Source organism: Palaemon carinicauda, chromosome 20 (genome assembly GCF_036898095.1).
Source record: "Palaemon carinicauda isolate YSFRI2023 chromosome 20, ASM3689809v2, whole genome shotgun sequence".
Classification (NCBI taxonomy): domain Eukaryota; kingdom Metazoa; phylum Arthropoda; class Malacostraca; order Decapoda; family Palaemonidae; genus Palaemon; species Palaemon carinicauda.
Genome location: NC_090744.1, coordinates 77999920 through 78014919, shown reverse-complemented (window position 1 = coordinate 78014919; position 15000 = coordinate 77999920). Strand labels below are relative to the sequence as shown.

At 38.4% G+C, this 15000-nt stretch overlaps 3 protein-coding genes across 3 annotated transcripts in view; all 3 read right to left on the bottom strand.

The window, feature by feature from the left end:
* Positions 1–15000, bottom strand: part of LOC137659519 (hemicentin-2-like) — a 639274-nt gene that overhangs the window by 298811 nt on the left and 325463 nt on the right. The gene's annotated exons all lie outside the window — the stretch shown is intronic.
* Positions 9678–10832, bottom strand: LOC137659905 (uncharacterized). Its single transcript, XM_068394676.1, has one exon. The coding sequence runs from the start codon at positions 10830–10832 to the stop codon at positions 9678–9680; it is 1155 nt and encodes a 384-aa protein (XP_068250777.1).
* On the bottom strand, positions 10992–14880 carry LOC137659904 (uncharacterized). Its single transcript, XM_068394675.1, has 2 exons — positions 14706–14880; positions 10992–11899 (listed from the first exon to the last, which is right to left on the bottom strand). Exons 1-2 carry the CDS (start codon positions 14878–14880, stop codon positions 10992–10994), a joined length of 1083 nt encoding a protein of 360 aa, XP_068250776.1.

Here is a 15000-nt window from a genome sequence, read left to right as displayed (position 1 = left end):
AAAACATTTGCTCCAACTTTGAATTTTTTAAGTTCTACTGATTCAACTACCCGATTAAGAAGATCATTCCACAACTTGGTAACAGCTGGAATAAAACTTCTAGAATACTCTGTAGTATTGAGCCTCATGATGGAGAAAGCCGGGCTGTTAGAAATAACTGCCTGCCTAGTTATACAAACAGGATAGAATTGTCCAGGGAGATCTGAATATAAAGGATGGTCAGAGTTATGAAAAATCTTGAGCAACATGCATAATGAACTAATTGAACGACTGTGCCAAACATTAATATCTAGATCAGGAATAAAAAATTTAATACACCGTAAGTTTCTGTTCAAAAAATTAGGATGAGAATCAGCAGCTGAACACCAGACCGAAGAACAATAATTAAAACAAGGTAGAATTAAAGAATTAAAACACTTCCTCAGAATAGATTGATCACCGAAAATCTTGTGAGACTCTCAATAAGCCGATTTTTTTTTGCAATTGAATAAGACACAGACATAATGTGTTTCTCAAAAGTAGATTTGCCGTCGAGAATCACACCTAAATTTTTAAAAGAGTCATGGAAATTCAAAGAAACATTATCAATACTGAGATCCGGATGTTGAGGAGCCACCGCCCTTGACCTACTTACAATCATACTTTGAGTTTTTTAGGTTTCAACTTCATACCCCATAATTTGTACCATGCATTAAATTTAGCTAAATCTCTATTAAGGGATTCACCAACCCCTGATCTACATTCAGGGGATGGAATTGATGCAAAGAGAGTAGCATCATCTGCATATGCAACAAGCTTGTTTTCTAGGCCGAACCTCATGTCATGTGTATATAGTATGAAAAGTATGGGCCAAGAACACTACCCTGTGGAACACCGGATATCACATTCCTATACTCACTATAGTGCCCATCAACAATAACTCTTTGAGATCTATTACTTAAAAAATCAATAATAATGCTAAGAAACCACCCACCCACTTCCAACTGTTTCAGTTTGAAAACAAGGGCCTCATGATTAACACGGTCAAAGGCAGCCCTAAAATCAAGGCCAATCATACAAACTTCCTGACCACAATCAAGGGATTTCTGTACAACATTAGAGATTGTAAGAAGGGCATCACATGCTCCAAGGCCTTTATGAAAACCAAATTGCAAACTAGGGAGTAGATGATTACCTTCAGCAAACCTATTAAAACATTTTGTCAGAAGACGTTCAAAAACTTTAGATAATATGGGAGTTATGGAAATCGAGCGGTAATCAGTGGGACTTGATCTACCACAAACCCATTTACATACAGTAGAGGAGTAACATTACCAATTCTCTAGCCAGTGCTAAAAGCTCCTCTTCTTGCTATCTTGCGCAAAATAACAGATAACTTTGGAGCTAAGAAATCTGCTGTCATTATGAAAAACAAAGGAAAAATACCATTTGGGTGTATACCTCCATAAGCATCAAGCTCCATCAACAGAGCTTTAATCTCACGAGATTGAAAAGCTAAACTGGTTAGTGTAGCCCCAGGAAAAGAGGAATGAGGAAGTTCAGGTTTTTCATTACAATGTTTACAGTCAAAAACATCAGCCAAAAGTGTTGCCTTTTCCTTTGGACAGTGAGTGACTGAGCCATCTGGTTTAGATAAAGGAGGAATTGTTGCATCTACACCAAAGAGTGCAGATTTAAGGGTAAACCACCATTCATGTTCTTGAGTTGTATCAGAAAGGGTTTCTTTTATGGTTAAATACTACTCCTTTTCAGTTTAAATATAAACTCTCTGAGTATTAGCTCGAAGCTGAGTATAGTTGTTCCAGGTCAAATCTGATCTGTTACCCTTCTAAATATGATAGGCCTCCTGCTTCTCCAAATAAGCACTTCTACAATCATCATTAAAGCATGGTTTGTCCTTCACTCGGTACCTTAGGACACGAGAAGGGGTACGCCTATCAATTATGTTGACTAGATTCTCATTCAAAGAGAAAACAGGATCTATACTACTATATAAATGTGACCAATTCATGCACAAAAGATCATGCGAAACTCAATTCTAGTATGCTTGGGATTTCATATAAATTTTACAAGAGTATGATATATCAGGGACAGGCTGCTCAGTCTTCACTACTAATGAAATCAAGGCATGATCAGATGTCCTGACTGGAGAACTAACCTTACCAGTTATAACGCCAGGGGAGTCAGTGTATACGAGGTCCAAGCAATTACCAGACCTGTGAGTAGCTTCATTTATGATTTCCTCACAGCCTGATTCAGAGGCAAAGTCTAAAGCTCTTAAGCCATGGCCATCGGTAGGAGATATAGAACTTAACCACTCCCTATAGTGAGCATTAAAATCACCAACAAAGACAAATAAAGCCTTTCTATACTCTTCTTGTATCTTAGCCATAATGGTAAGAAGACAATCGAAGATAGAATCCTCCATGTCTGTGTTGCTGGATGTTGCAAAACAACCCCCACACCCTTGAATCACTCTACCAGACAATTGTCCCACAGCACAAACATTGCCCTTATGTTATCGACTGGACTCTTGGACAGAAGGGAAATAAAAAAACAAAACATAACCTTACAACTATATTCCTTAAAACTAAAACGCTTATCATAAAACCAGCCACAATTAAAATAACAACACTTAAAACTAATCACCATTCAAATAAACCAAAAGAAAAAAAAATTACAAACTTGATACTAAAACAGACCACAACCAATATGTAATAGTTTTATGTATATCTCTATAAGGACACAGACACTCGTCTAAATGATCCAAACAGTCTTGATCAATGGCACACTGACACAGCTCGTGGCAAAACGGTAACCTTTCCACTACACAAAGCACTCAAGTGGTGAGTGGTGAGTGGAGCAATCTATGGTGTTTAATGCGTCTTCATCATCATCATCATCATCATAATAATCCAAAGAAAATTCCTTCAAACAGGCAAAGTCATTACCGATTGCATCCAAATTCAAAAGAGCAGTCAGTTCCAAGTCCTTATCACAAGCCAAGTCATCACCAATCAATTCCACATTCTAGGAAAAATCTCTCAAAAAGGAGGAATCACGGCCTGAAAATGAAAAAAAGAAAAAAACACTTATGAACACTCCTAACTAACTAAACTATCGCACTATAATCAACGATAAATAATAAACTGTTCCTCTTATTCACAATCACGACAGGCAAATATAACCATAACTGTACTTACTCAGAAAATATATCAACACTTCCATGCTGGTAAAAGAATAAATATAATCCAGCATTCAAATAACACAACTGCTTCAAGTCGCAGTCAATCAAAAAAACCATTTGCTCCGAAACATTTACCATTCTCCTAACCTAGCTAAAAGTAAACAAACAACCTCATTTATACCAACAGTCTTTCTCACAACAAACAATCGATACACTAACTCTCTCTCTCTCTCTCTCTCTCTCTCTCTCTCTCTCTCTCTCTCTCTCTCTCTCTCTCTCTCTCTCTCTCTCTCTATTTGGCAAACAAAAAAATAAATGAAAATAAAACAAAAAAATTAATCCTCCACATTCCTCCCCCCTTACTTTGCCAAATCCTAATACATTTTCCCACAACCACTTACATTATTTTTTTTCATTACTCAGTCGCAGTCGGGAGCGGGACCTCTACTCCGAGTAACCGGGCCTTCATACACTCTCTCATTCACTTCTTCCTTATCACAATCATTCGCTACATTAACACTATTCCTATCTAAATCCCTATCATCTAATATATCAACACTATTCGTATTTAAATCCCTATCATCTAATATATCATGTACAATCCCATCTACATCGTTCTCATCTGGCCCTAAAATTACACTCATTTCTGTAAACATTTCATCTATTTCATCAAAAACATTCTCAACTTCAGCAAAAGATTCATTCATGCTACTTATCATTCTCCTATCTCTCATTCTCGCATTCGTCATCCTTTCTTTTACATCATCTAAGGAAAAGCCACACACACTATAGGTATCATTCATAGTCAGCCATGATTCATCTGTATTAACACATTTATCTTCCATATACACTTGTAAATTTACACCCTTGTCATACTTATTTCTATTCTCACCTTTACTTATAAAATTTCCCCTTCTTTCATCCTTACTTAAAGCTCTCGTATCCTTCCTTTTTATATATTCTACTAACACCAACTGTTTACCTTTTAGACCTAATTCCTCATACATACTAGGTTCACACTTGTTCCTTTTCAACCATTTACTCATCCCATTCTCTTGGATATACTTAGGTACCTCCTTCCATTTACGCAACTGGTTGTGGTGTGCCCTAACTCTTTCCACACTACCATCCACACACAACTTACCCAAAACATAACTTAATCCACTCGAAACAACTTCTAACACCTTATATGGGCCTTCAAACTTACCACGCACCTTATTTACATTCATTCTACCTTTTTCAATTACTTCTTTCATCACTCTCGCACCAACTTTAAAGCTTTCAAACCTCTCATTTGCTTTCCTCCACACATCTCTATCATCCTCCGACACACCCAACCTCGGTCTTACTATCTTTTCAAAATTTAACTCAAACTTACATGGAGACATACCCGTACTCTTATGCACTGTTGCATTTTAAGCCCACAACGCTCTACCAACATACAAATTCCAATCATTTTCACATGTACTCATCATTCGCAATATTTCAGTTAATATTCTTACAGTCCTTTCAGCCAACCCATTCGCACTTGGCATATAAGAAGTCAAATACACATGTTCAATACCCCATTCTCTTAACATCTGCTCAAACTCCCATCCAACAATCTCAGGGCCATTATCACTTAACATTCTCACAGGCTTACACACACACATCGGCAACATCACTGGACTAACCATTCTTGCATCAGTCTCACTCCTTTTATTCTTTATAAGCACTGCATACGTAAACTTACTCAAGTGATCTACAATAATAATCATTCCCACGTGTCCCCTCGCAGTCACAGGCAACGGAACACAATCAATCATAAACATCTCAAATGGTTCTTTCATACGTAATCCCAAAACAGGAGGATTAGCATGCACTCTCTGATACTTCCCTTTCTGGCAATCTTCACATGTAGTCGCTACATACTTACATATCTGACTCAACCCAGGTGTAAACAATCTCACGCATGCATTCCCACAATTTATTCTTACCCATATGCCCATATATGTCATGCACTAACATACACATACTTACAGCTGCATGCATAGGAAACACAGGAACATATATATCTTCATCCATTCCTTTATGTAGAAAATAAACAATATTCTTACACACAATAAGTCTCTTACTAACTTTCTTATACACCTCTAAATCAGACGGCTATTCTTCTACCTCAATACTATTCAACATACATTCACGTAACCTTTTAATTTCCACACATTCATCTTGCATTTCTTCCACCTCCTCCTTAGTCAATAGATCATCCTCACTCCTCGTAATACTATTCAACATACATTCACGTAACCTTTTGATTTCCACACATTCATCTTGCATTTCTTCCACCTCCTCCTTATTCAATAGATCATCCTCACTCCTCGTAATATCAACCATGCCAACAAAATTCGCCATAAATACACTATTATCTTCTATCACAACTACTTCACATCCATTCTTCAGAAGCAAACCGCCACCAATATCAACTGATATATCATGCAATCTTAAAAAATCAATTCCTATCAAAAAACAAATAGTCATCTCATTCTCTCCCATTACAATGAAATTATGTTCCACCTCCATACTTGCCCAGTTTTACTTACAAACGCACTTCTTCCCAAACTAGCAAACTTCCTTTACCTATCCCATGAATTCTCACACTCGTACATTGCCTTTTCATTTTCCAATTGTACCGCTCTATTTCCTTGATAACAGACATATTCACTAATGACACTTGCGCGCCTGTATCATTTAAACTACAGTATTCATTCTCATTTATATCCACATGTGTCATCATTCTTCCTTTTACGCCATGCATACAAATGTTTACTTTCCTATTAATAGGGTCATCCTTGTCACATCCATGTTCATCTTCGCTATCTTCCATGCTCATACCACTCGGATTCAAGTCACTCGGGCAATCTTCCTTCTCACTCAACAACTTGCAACATCTTTCATTACATTGTAACCTCAATATATACTCCCTTTCAGTGTCCTTATTTGCTCAGTACTGCATCGGACGATTCCATCCAAAATACAAATAAAAAGTGACACCATACAATATACTTACTACCAACAATACTTTTGATAACAGTTCACCCTCAAGCACACTATCCTCCTCCTTATATGCCATTTCTTTCGATACTTCATTCCTAACACACATTCAAAGCTCATCTACACTAGCAGGTATATCCGTACTCAAACCCTTCAATTTAAACTTATTCAACCCACACAAAATACATTTATACACCATGTCATCCCCTTCAAAACTTTGTACCACCACTAAACCTTCCGGCAACCTTTCAAAATTACTATCATTCTCGCTACTATCTTCTATCTTACCATGCATTCTTGACATCGCATCTGCTGTCACGTTCTTACTCCCAGGTATATATTCTAGCTTAAAGTCAAATTCAGTCAAATCCTCTATTATCCTCGCAACCCTAGCATTCACAGACTCTTTCCTAATCATGTACACTAGGGGCTGATGGTCAGTACGCACAATAAATTTCACACCATACAAAAATACCTTCAACGCTTTCACGCAAAACCTTATCGCAGCCAACTCCCTTTCAATCGTGGAATACTTTTGCTCGGCCTTACTAAATGCTTTACTTACATACGCTATCACTCTCAACTGTTCATCTCCAGTTATTCTTTGCATTTGAACCAAGCAACCACCCATACTAATCCCACTGGCATCCGTATATAACTCTAGCATACTCGCATGCTCACCATAGTCGCGAAAGGCCAAAGTGACGTCTTTCGTAGCCTCTTCTTTCAACTTTTCAAATTCTTCAATCATATGCTCATCCTATTTCAGTCTCGTACTATTTACTTCTCTATTCCCGAACAATCTCTGACAAACTTCCGACCAAATTCAATCAACCCAAGAAAACCGCTCAACTCGCGCACCTTACAAGGACGTGGAAATTCTCTCACTTTACTCACAAACTTATCACTCTTCCTTATACCCAATTCACTCACCACATGCCCAAGGAATTCCATCTCCCCGGCCAACCATGTACACTTTTCAAGCTTAACTTTCACACCAACTTCTATCAAACGTTCTAATACTGCTTCAAGCAACTGCATGTGTTCCTCAACAGTCACACTAGCAATCAAAATATTATCTATAAAAACAGTCACCTTTTGTCGATCAAACCCAGCCAAAACTACATTCATCTCCCTCTGGAAGGCATCAGGTGCATTAGCAAGGCCAAAACTTAATCTTTTAAACTGATAATGACAATTACTACTTGAAAATGCCGTAATGGGCCTGCTCCCCTCTGCCAGAGGCATCTGGTAATAGCCCCTAACTAAATCTAACTTTGTAAAAACTTTCATATCATGCATCTTATACACACAGTCAGACACTACATTCATCGGGAAACGTTCTTTAACAGTTACTTCATTCACCTTCCTATAATCAATACACATACGTAAACTTCCATCCGGCTTTCTTACAGGTACGGCTTTCTTACAGGTATAATAGGGCTATTCCAGGCGCTCTCACTCCTTTCTATTACACCCATTTGCTCTAATTCCTGGCACTGTTCTTCTATTTCTCTGGCAATAGGCGGAGAAAAATGTCAGGGACGCTGATATATGGGGGTATCATTAATAAGAACTATCTTAAATTCAGGCAGCTTTGACACCCCACAATCCTCGTCGCCACGACTCAAAACTCTCTGTTTATCCAATAACATCCTATACAATTGTTCCCTTTCTCCCTCACTTATATTCTCATCTACATTAATTTTTTCTTTCAAACTTTCACAGTCCTAATCGTCACCTTGCTTTATCTTACCCGCCATAACATGTCTCAATTTAACATACCTTTCATCCTCTACATTGACCAACGTATACATACATCCCATGCAATTACCCTCACGTATACCCCATATTCTCTTCCTCCTTACAGTCGGCAACAAGCTTACATACACCTCCGGCTCCCGCAAATTCAAAATACCATCATACACATGCACACTTGTTTTCACTAAATTACTTGCTTCCGAACCTTCCACTACGTATTCACAATTGTCACTATTGGCAATTCCCAGACTATTCGGCCATGCAACTTTTACACCGACAACCTCAGTCGCATCCCTTGAGAACTTAACACCTTCTTTCACTATTAACGGCACACCTTTCCATACCTTCGTACATACACTACCATCTTCATTCAAATAATATTCCCCACAAAATTTACCCTTAACTTTCATCTCTATCATATTTACACTAGAATGTACAATCATACCACATTTTTTCAAGAAGTTATAACCTAAAAACACATTATATTTGTCATTTAATCCCTCAACCACATAAAAATCATTATCTTCCATCATCAGCCCCCTAATCATAACATTTTCACGTAACTTTCCTTGCACAGACATACTTAAATTACCGATACCTTTGACTCCACCTTTACACCCCCTAAATTCAGAAACATCCCTTACCTTATCGTACGCATTCCTAAACATCAAATTGACACCACAACCAGTATCAATCAAACCAACTAGCTCTATTCCATTAAAATTTACTTTTGCACTCATGCAGTCGTAAGCTTTTTCACCCATCACGTCTTCATGCAGTAAATCTTAACGAACATGCATCACATTCACTCCGCACACACTCGAGGACTCACCCAGCTGAACCCTCTTTCACTCTAGTTTCCCGAACATCCTGGCTGACTTAATCCCTTCTTCCTACCAGAGGCGGATTTAGGTTGTGCGGGGCCCTAGGCCCGGTGACCTTACCGGGCCCTCAAATCAGTGTACGAGAGAAGCGTTAAGATAAATTAGCTTTTTAAACAATATTAAATTTATTGAAATTTAACCAAATTACCATTTCACAGTTGAACATTACCCATATGATTTTTTGAAGCTCAACAATAAAAATAACTATAATAATATACCATGAACTAAAGAGATAAGCGTTGAAATAAATTTTCTTTTTAAACAATATTCAATTTATTGATAATTATCCAAGTGACCATTTCACAGTTGAACATTACACATTTGCTTTTTTGAAGCATAACCAAAAAATTACTATAATAATACACCATTAATTAAGGAGATCCCCAACTATAATGATGCACTATTGAAAAATAATAACTTCAATAATACACCATAAACAAAAAAGAATACCGTTTGACTAAAGTGAGTGGCAAAATGGCAAAATGAGTGGGTTTTGTTTATTGCATGCAATTTGCACGGTACACTCAACTATTTCTCATTAAAGAAAGGATTTTTCTCGAGCCTTCTTACTTGCAAACTGTTTGATGACATCAGTAAAATCAATCACCCTTAATTTTTCATACTCAATGCTCAACAGGGTGAGTGAAGATAAGTGGTTCTGCCCCATGGTGTTTCTTAGATAATTCTTTAGTAGTTTCAGCATGGAGAATGATCGCTCCCCAGTGCATTTTGTGACAAACAGGCAGAGATAGAGTAGTAATACAATTTCAACATTAGCAATTGTTTCAACCATGTCATGTCTGTGAATTATCTTATACATTTCTAGTTCCTAGTTGTCTTTGTGCAGCTTTTACACCACCTAGTGAAGGAGCACTTTCAGATGAACCTCTTAGAATGGATTTCATGAGGTGTGCAAACTGCAAAAGCTCCAACTCCAATCCCGCCTCCAAGTCATTAGGATATGAAGACACAAGCTTATCAGCTGCTGCTTTAAGTTCAGTGTTTGTTTTGTTTGAGATTTCTGATAAAAACCCAAATTTCTCTCGAAGGTCGCTGTAAGCTGCAAGGCGTTGTGTTAGGGCAGCATAGAGCTTGTCAATGATTGACAAGAAAGTGGTAACTCTAAACATGTCTCTCCCTGTCAGCGTAACATCCTCTACCGAGTCTAGTTCATCGTGGTGACGCTTGCGCTTTCTAATACGCTGCGACTGCCTGTCGGCGTAGTATGCAACTTTACCAGTCACGTCACTGGGATCACACTTAGCCATAGCTTTTTCTTCAAAATCATCGAACTGGGATCTCAGGTCTTTAACAATCTGTAAAAGAGACTCCAGCAGTGTGACAGCTGTGTTGAGGGAGATTCCAGGTTTTTGCAGTTGAATACTGGCACTCTGAAACCTTTCCAATACTGTATCCCAAACTTCATGAAGAATTACTGTTTCAAGTTTTTTCAAACCTTTGAGAAGACCACTTGCTTCAGCTCTTGTTTCAGCTGGCTGATTCTGATCCGAGGAAAACTCTTCCAGAACAGTGATGTTTTCTTTGTGTGCTCTACTGAGAGCAGCTACAGCATCTGCTCGTGCTGACCAACGAGTGTCTGAAAGTTTTTTATCAACTTTCAACTTCTTATCTTTATTAGTCTCTATTACCTCACGGTGTCTCCTCCAACAATAAGTAGATGCGACAAGGAAGGAGTATAAGTTTTGTATCAGACTAAACAATGACACTGCAGCAGGACAGCTTTCTGCGGCACACTTACCCACCAAGTTTAAGGAATGAGCCATACATGGTATGTACTCAGCTTCACTGCACTCGTTCTTGATTACCTGTTGGGTTCCCTGATATTTACCAGACATGTTGCTGGCATTGTCATAGGACTGTCCTCGGCAGTCGAGAACTGAAATGTTCTTCTCTTTAAGAAAATCAAGAACAGTTGTAGCAATATCTCTGCCAGTGTGGCTTAGCATGGGAATAAACTGTAAAAACCTTTCAACTGGACCTGTAGTAGGCAGTACTTAGCGGATTGTAAAACTAAGTTGATCCATGTGTGAAATATCTGGTGTGGAGTCGACAGAAATTGAGAAGTACTTTGCTGTTTTTACTTCATCTGTTATTGAGGACATAACCTATTCTGCCATTATTCCAATGACTTCCTTAGAAATGTCATGCGACAAGTAGGAAGTATGACCACTACCTTTGTTTGCATGTTTCTTGATATGTGCTTCCAAGAAACTGTCGTATATGCTCAGCAGCTCTAGAATCCCAAGATAATTTCCATTGTGTGCTGATCCAATTACTTCATCCTTACCCCGAATGGGTAGCCCGCGTTCGCAAAGTAGCTTTAAAACATCTACACACCTTCTCAATACTGCCTGCCAGTACTCACAGTCACTTTCATATTGTAGCACTAGATTAGAGTCAATACAGGCACCCGTAGTCTTTCTATATATCATGTCGACCATACTTTTCCTGTGCTGATCTGACCTACTGTGAGATTCCATGATATACCTAGCGTTCTTCCAGCCATTGAAGCCAGTTGTGAATGAGCTTTGCACCTTTGACAAAAGCTTGCAAGGAAAACAATACACTTTGCCAGTTGTTTTAGAGTAACAGAGCCAGTTAAGATTAATTTCTTGGCCAGATAATGAATGAGTTCGAGTGAATAATGTCTTTGTACAATGACGGGTTCTGATTAGCTCTTTCACAGCTGACTCTTTAAAATCACCATCACAGTGTTGACATTCTGCACTTCCCCTTTTCAACCAATAGTCACACACATTTTCCTGAATTATTTTAGGCCATAATCCAAGATCATTTTCAAATCCTTGTTCAGTACCGGTATTCATAGCTTTCACTTCCTCTTGTGTCTCCTCACTGCGCTCAGGATCAATTGCGATAACTACATCTGGTTCAGACCGTTCAGTACTCGCTGTGGCTGCACTTGGTTTGTTCAAGCTAGCACCAACAGTTGTACTTGGTTTGTTCAAGCTAGGACCAGATTCAGTGTGAATTTGTGACTTTGCAGGTGCAGATACTGTTGAATATGCCAACCATTGAATTATTTTTGGTAGTTTTTTTACTCTTTCCTTTTCATCTGCCTTTTCTTGTCATTTGACAGAGCCTGCTTTATACTTTCTCCCTTGATCACGATTACGACTTGTTGATTTCTCCATTATGTCTCAGTGGTCAGTGCAGCCTTACTACCTTATCTTGAAAATTAAAAACATGAATAATTATTAACTATAGATATTATGGCTCTACCCACAGTAGATATTTAAAATGTAATTAGGTATATGAAATGACAAAAGTAGGTAGTTACATAGATACGTAGATGCTAATAAAAGTTGGCTATATATAAAAACATTGGCGAAGTTTTTATTATTACTATTATTATTATAATGATCAATTTAGGCGACCAACCAGAAAGAAAGAGATGCATACACCCGAAGGCCTAGTTAACGGCACATCATCGATGATAGAAATAAAAATATTAGAAGAAACATTGATGAGGCAAAAAAATTAACATGGAAAAACTAAAACGTTGAGGCACTAGAGAGAAAAAAAAAGCATTAACGTGTTTTTTGAAAGTATAACAATCATTTGACTTGACGACGTCATTAGGAAGGGTATTCCAAACATTAACAGATGAGGGGACGAAGCAACGAGAAAACTGAGACATGTTCGACAGTAAGAAAGGTGGAACCATTTTTTGTAACTGATGATTGACAAGTTAGTCTTTTCCTGTTTTTGTCGACAGGCAAATAGAAAAGGTTTCAATCAATGAAATTCACACCTGAGCAGAAATGAGGCGGAAGCTACGTCAAGAAGTCAGGTGAGACCACTGCGCTCAGAAAACAATGAGAGTGAACACTTCAGGTAGAAAGAACAAACTGATAAAAAAAGCATGCTAGCACAAAATAAAGCACACAGATGAGATTATTCGTGAAAATAATTGCACAATATTTATCATGAGTCATTAAGGCATACATGTAAGCATGTGCATACAGGGTTCAACAGCCAATCAGAGTGCAGATTGAACGTTAGTAATCGCGCCACGTGGACCCAACAAGAAGCAAAGAAAAGTCCACTGGTCCGCACACAATGAATATTATTTACACAATTTATATGATAGATTGACAGAAAACCGAGCTTGCATTATTGCATCAACTTGCGAATTCGAAATGTTGCTTGCAAGCAAACTGTATGAAATTCAAAGTCATTGAACCGATGAAGTGAATATAACTCACTTTCATGCATACTAAACGCCACGTTCATTGCACAGCTCAAATGCAGCGAATTGCCAAATTACAAATGCCTAATTGCCAAATTGCAAATGTTGTAATTGCCTGTGCAGATGTTATTTCGCAGAAATTCATTGACACAAGCGTGGACGAATTTTTTTCCATTGATCATCAAGTGCCCACGCCGAATTATGAATCAAATTTCGCGGGGCCTCACAGGCGCGGGGCCCTAGACCATGGCCTACTGCCCCCCCCCCTAAATCCGCCACTGTTTCCTACATACCCTAGCTACATGCCCATCTGCAACACATTCAGCACACTTACCCCCGGCTCCTTGCACATTCTGGCATAATGACCATCCTTACCACAATTTCCGCAAATCACATCTGTATGATTACTCCAACATCCACTCGCTATGTGCCCAGTCATACCACACCGATAACATTTTACCCCTGTCTCTTTCTTGCAAACGCTAATTCTATGCCCTACCTCACCACATCCAAAACAAGCACCTAGAGCCATTCTACACTCATTCTTCTTATGTCCTACTTTCCCACATCTATATCACTTCTCTTCACGGATAGAACTACCTGACCTACCTTGCTGCGCACTAGTACTCCTATCCCTCCAAACCTGATTCCCTTGCCTAAACCCTTCATTTGTCCTTACAGGTAATCCCACATTACTCTCCCTAACACTCCTATCTACTACACTATCAGCTACCCTCATCGGTCCTCTCATAACAGCATCTCTAAAACTAACAAATTCTGGCACACTTTCCTCCATTCCAGTTCTTACACTCACAGATTTGCTTTCTTTCATACACCTATCCAACTCGTAATTCTCAACTATCTCTAAAATATCATCCCATGTCAGTCTTTCTTTTGTCCACCTCATTTTCTCCTTCCGTTTCACATGAATAAACTTAGCAACATTCTCATGTACAGTAGCCAAAAACTTCTTCATTAATTCCTTATTCTCATTTATGCCTTTATCCCCATACTTCTTCCTAGCTAACGTTTCCAACCTACATACATACATCGATATCGCTTCTCCTACATTCATCCGTGCCTCATCAAAATAATTTTTACGCTTATACCTAACACTCCCTTTCATACGTTTTACCTGCTCAATTATTCTCTTTTTCACACTTTCATAATCAACATCTCCTACACAAATTATTACATCATACATCGTCAACAAATATCCAGTCAAAACTCTCTTACTATCACCATACTTATCCTGACAATACTTCTCATACTCCCTAAAAAAATCATACACATCCCTACTACTATGCTCATTGAACCTTTCACACCTCGGTACCTCTCTCATAAACACTGTCTTACAAACTTCAACTTCATTCTCACTATCTTCACTGCCTACTCCCTTGTCACCTTCTTCCTCATTTGAATTTAATGAATCCACTTCAACACTTAAATTCCCTATCCTTAACTATTCCCTTTTTACCTTTTTTCCTACTTACCCCTTTCACCCATTCACGATCATCCTTGCTATCATCCTGACACTTTTTCTTATCTTTCTTTACATCACTTTTACCTTTCTTCTCATTCTTCCTATCACATTTCTGTTCATCCTTACCAAGTCTAATTCCCTTATCTTCAATCTCACTATCACTATTACTATTACTATCACTATCACTTTCTTTCCCATTATATCTTACCTCAGCCTTTTCTTCCAATATCAACACATTACCCGAAGCTGAGGACACTCCTCCGACTGCACCTTCACCCATTAAAGTTTTCATCATCCCCATTACTTGCCCCATCATATTTTCCATTCGTTTCTCCATTCGTTATTCATTCTCTCGCATCCTCATCTCAGCACCCTCTTCCACTCTCTCTACAGTTCCCTGAATTTCCCTCAGTTTTCTATG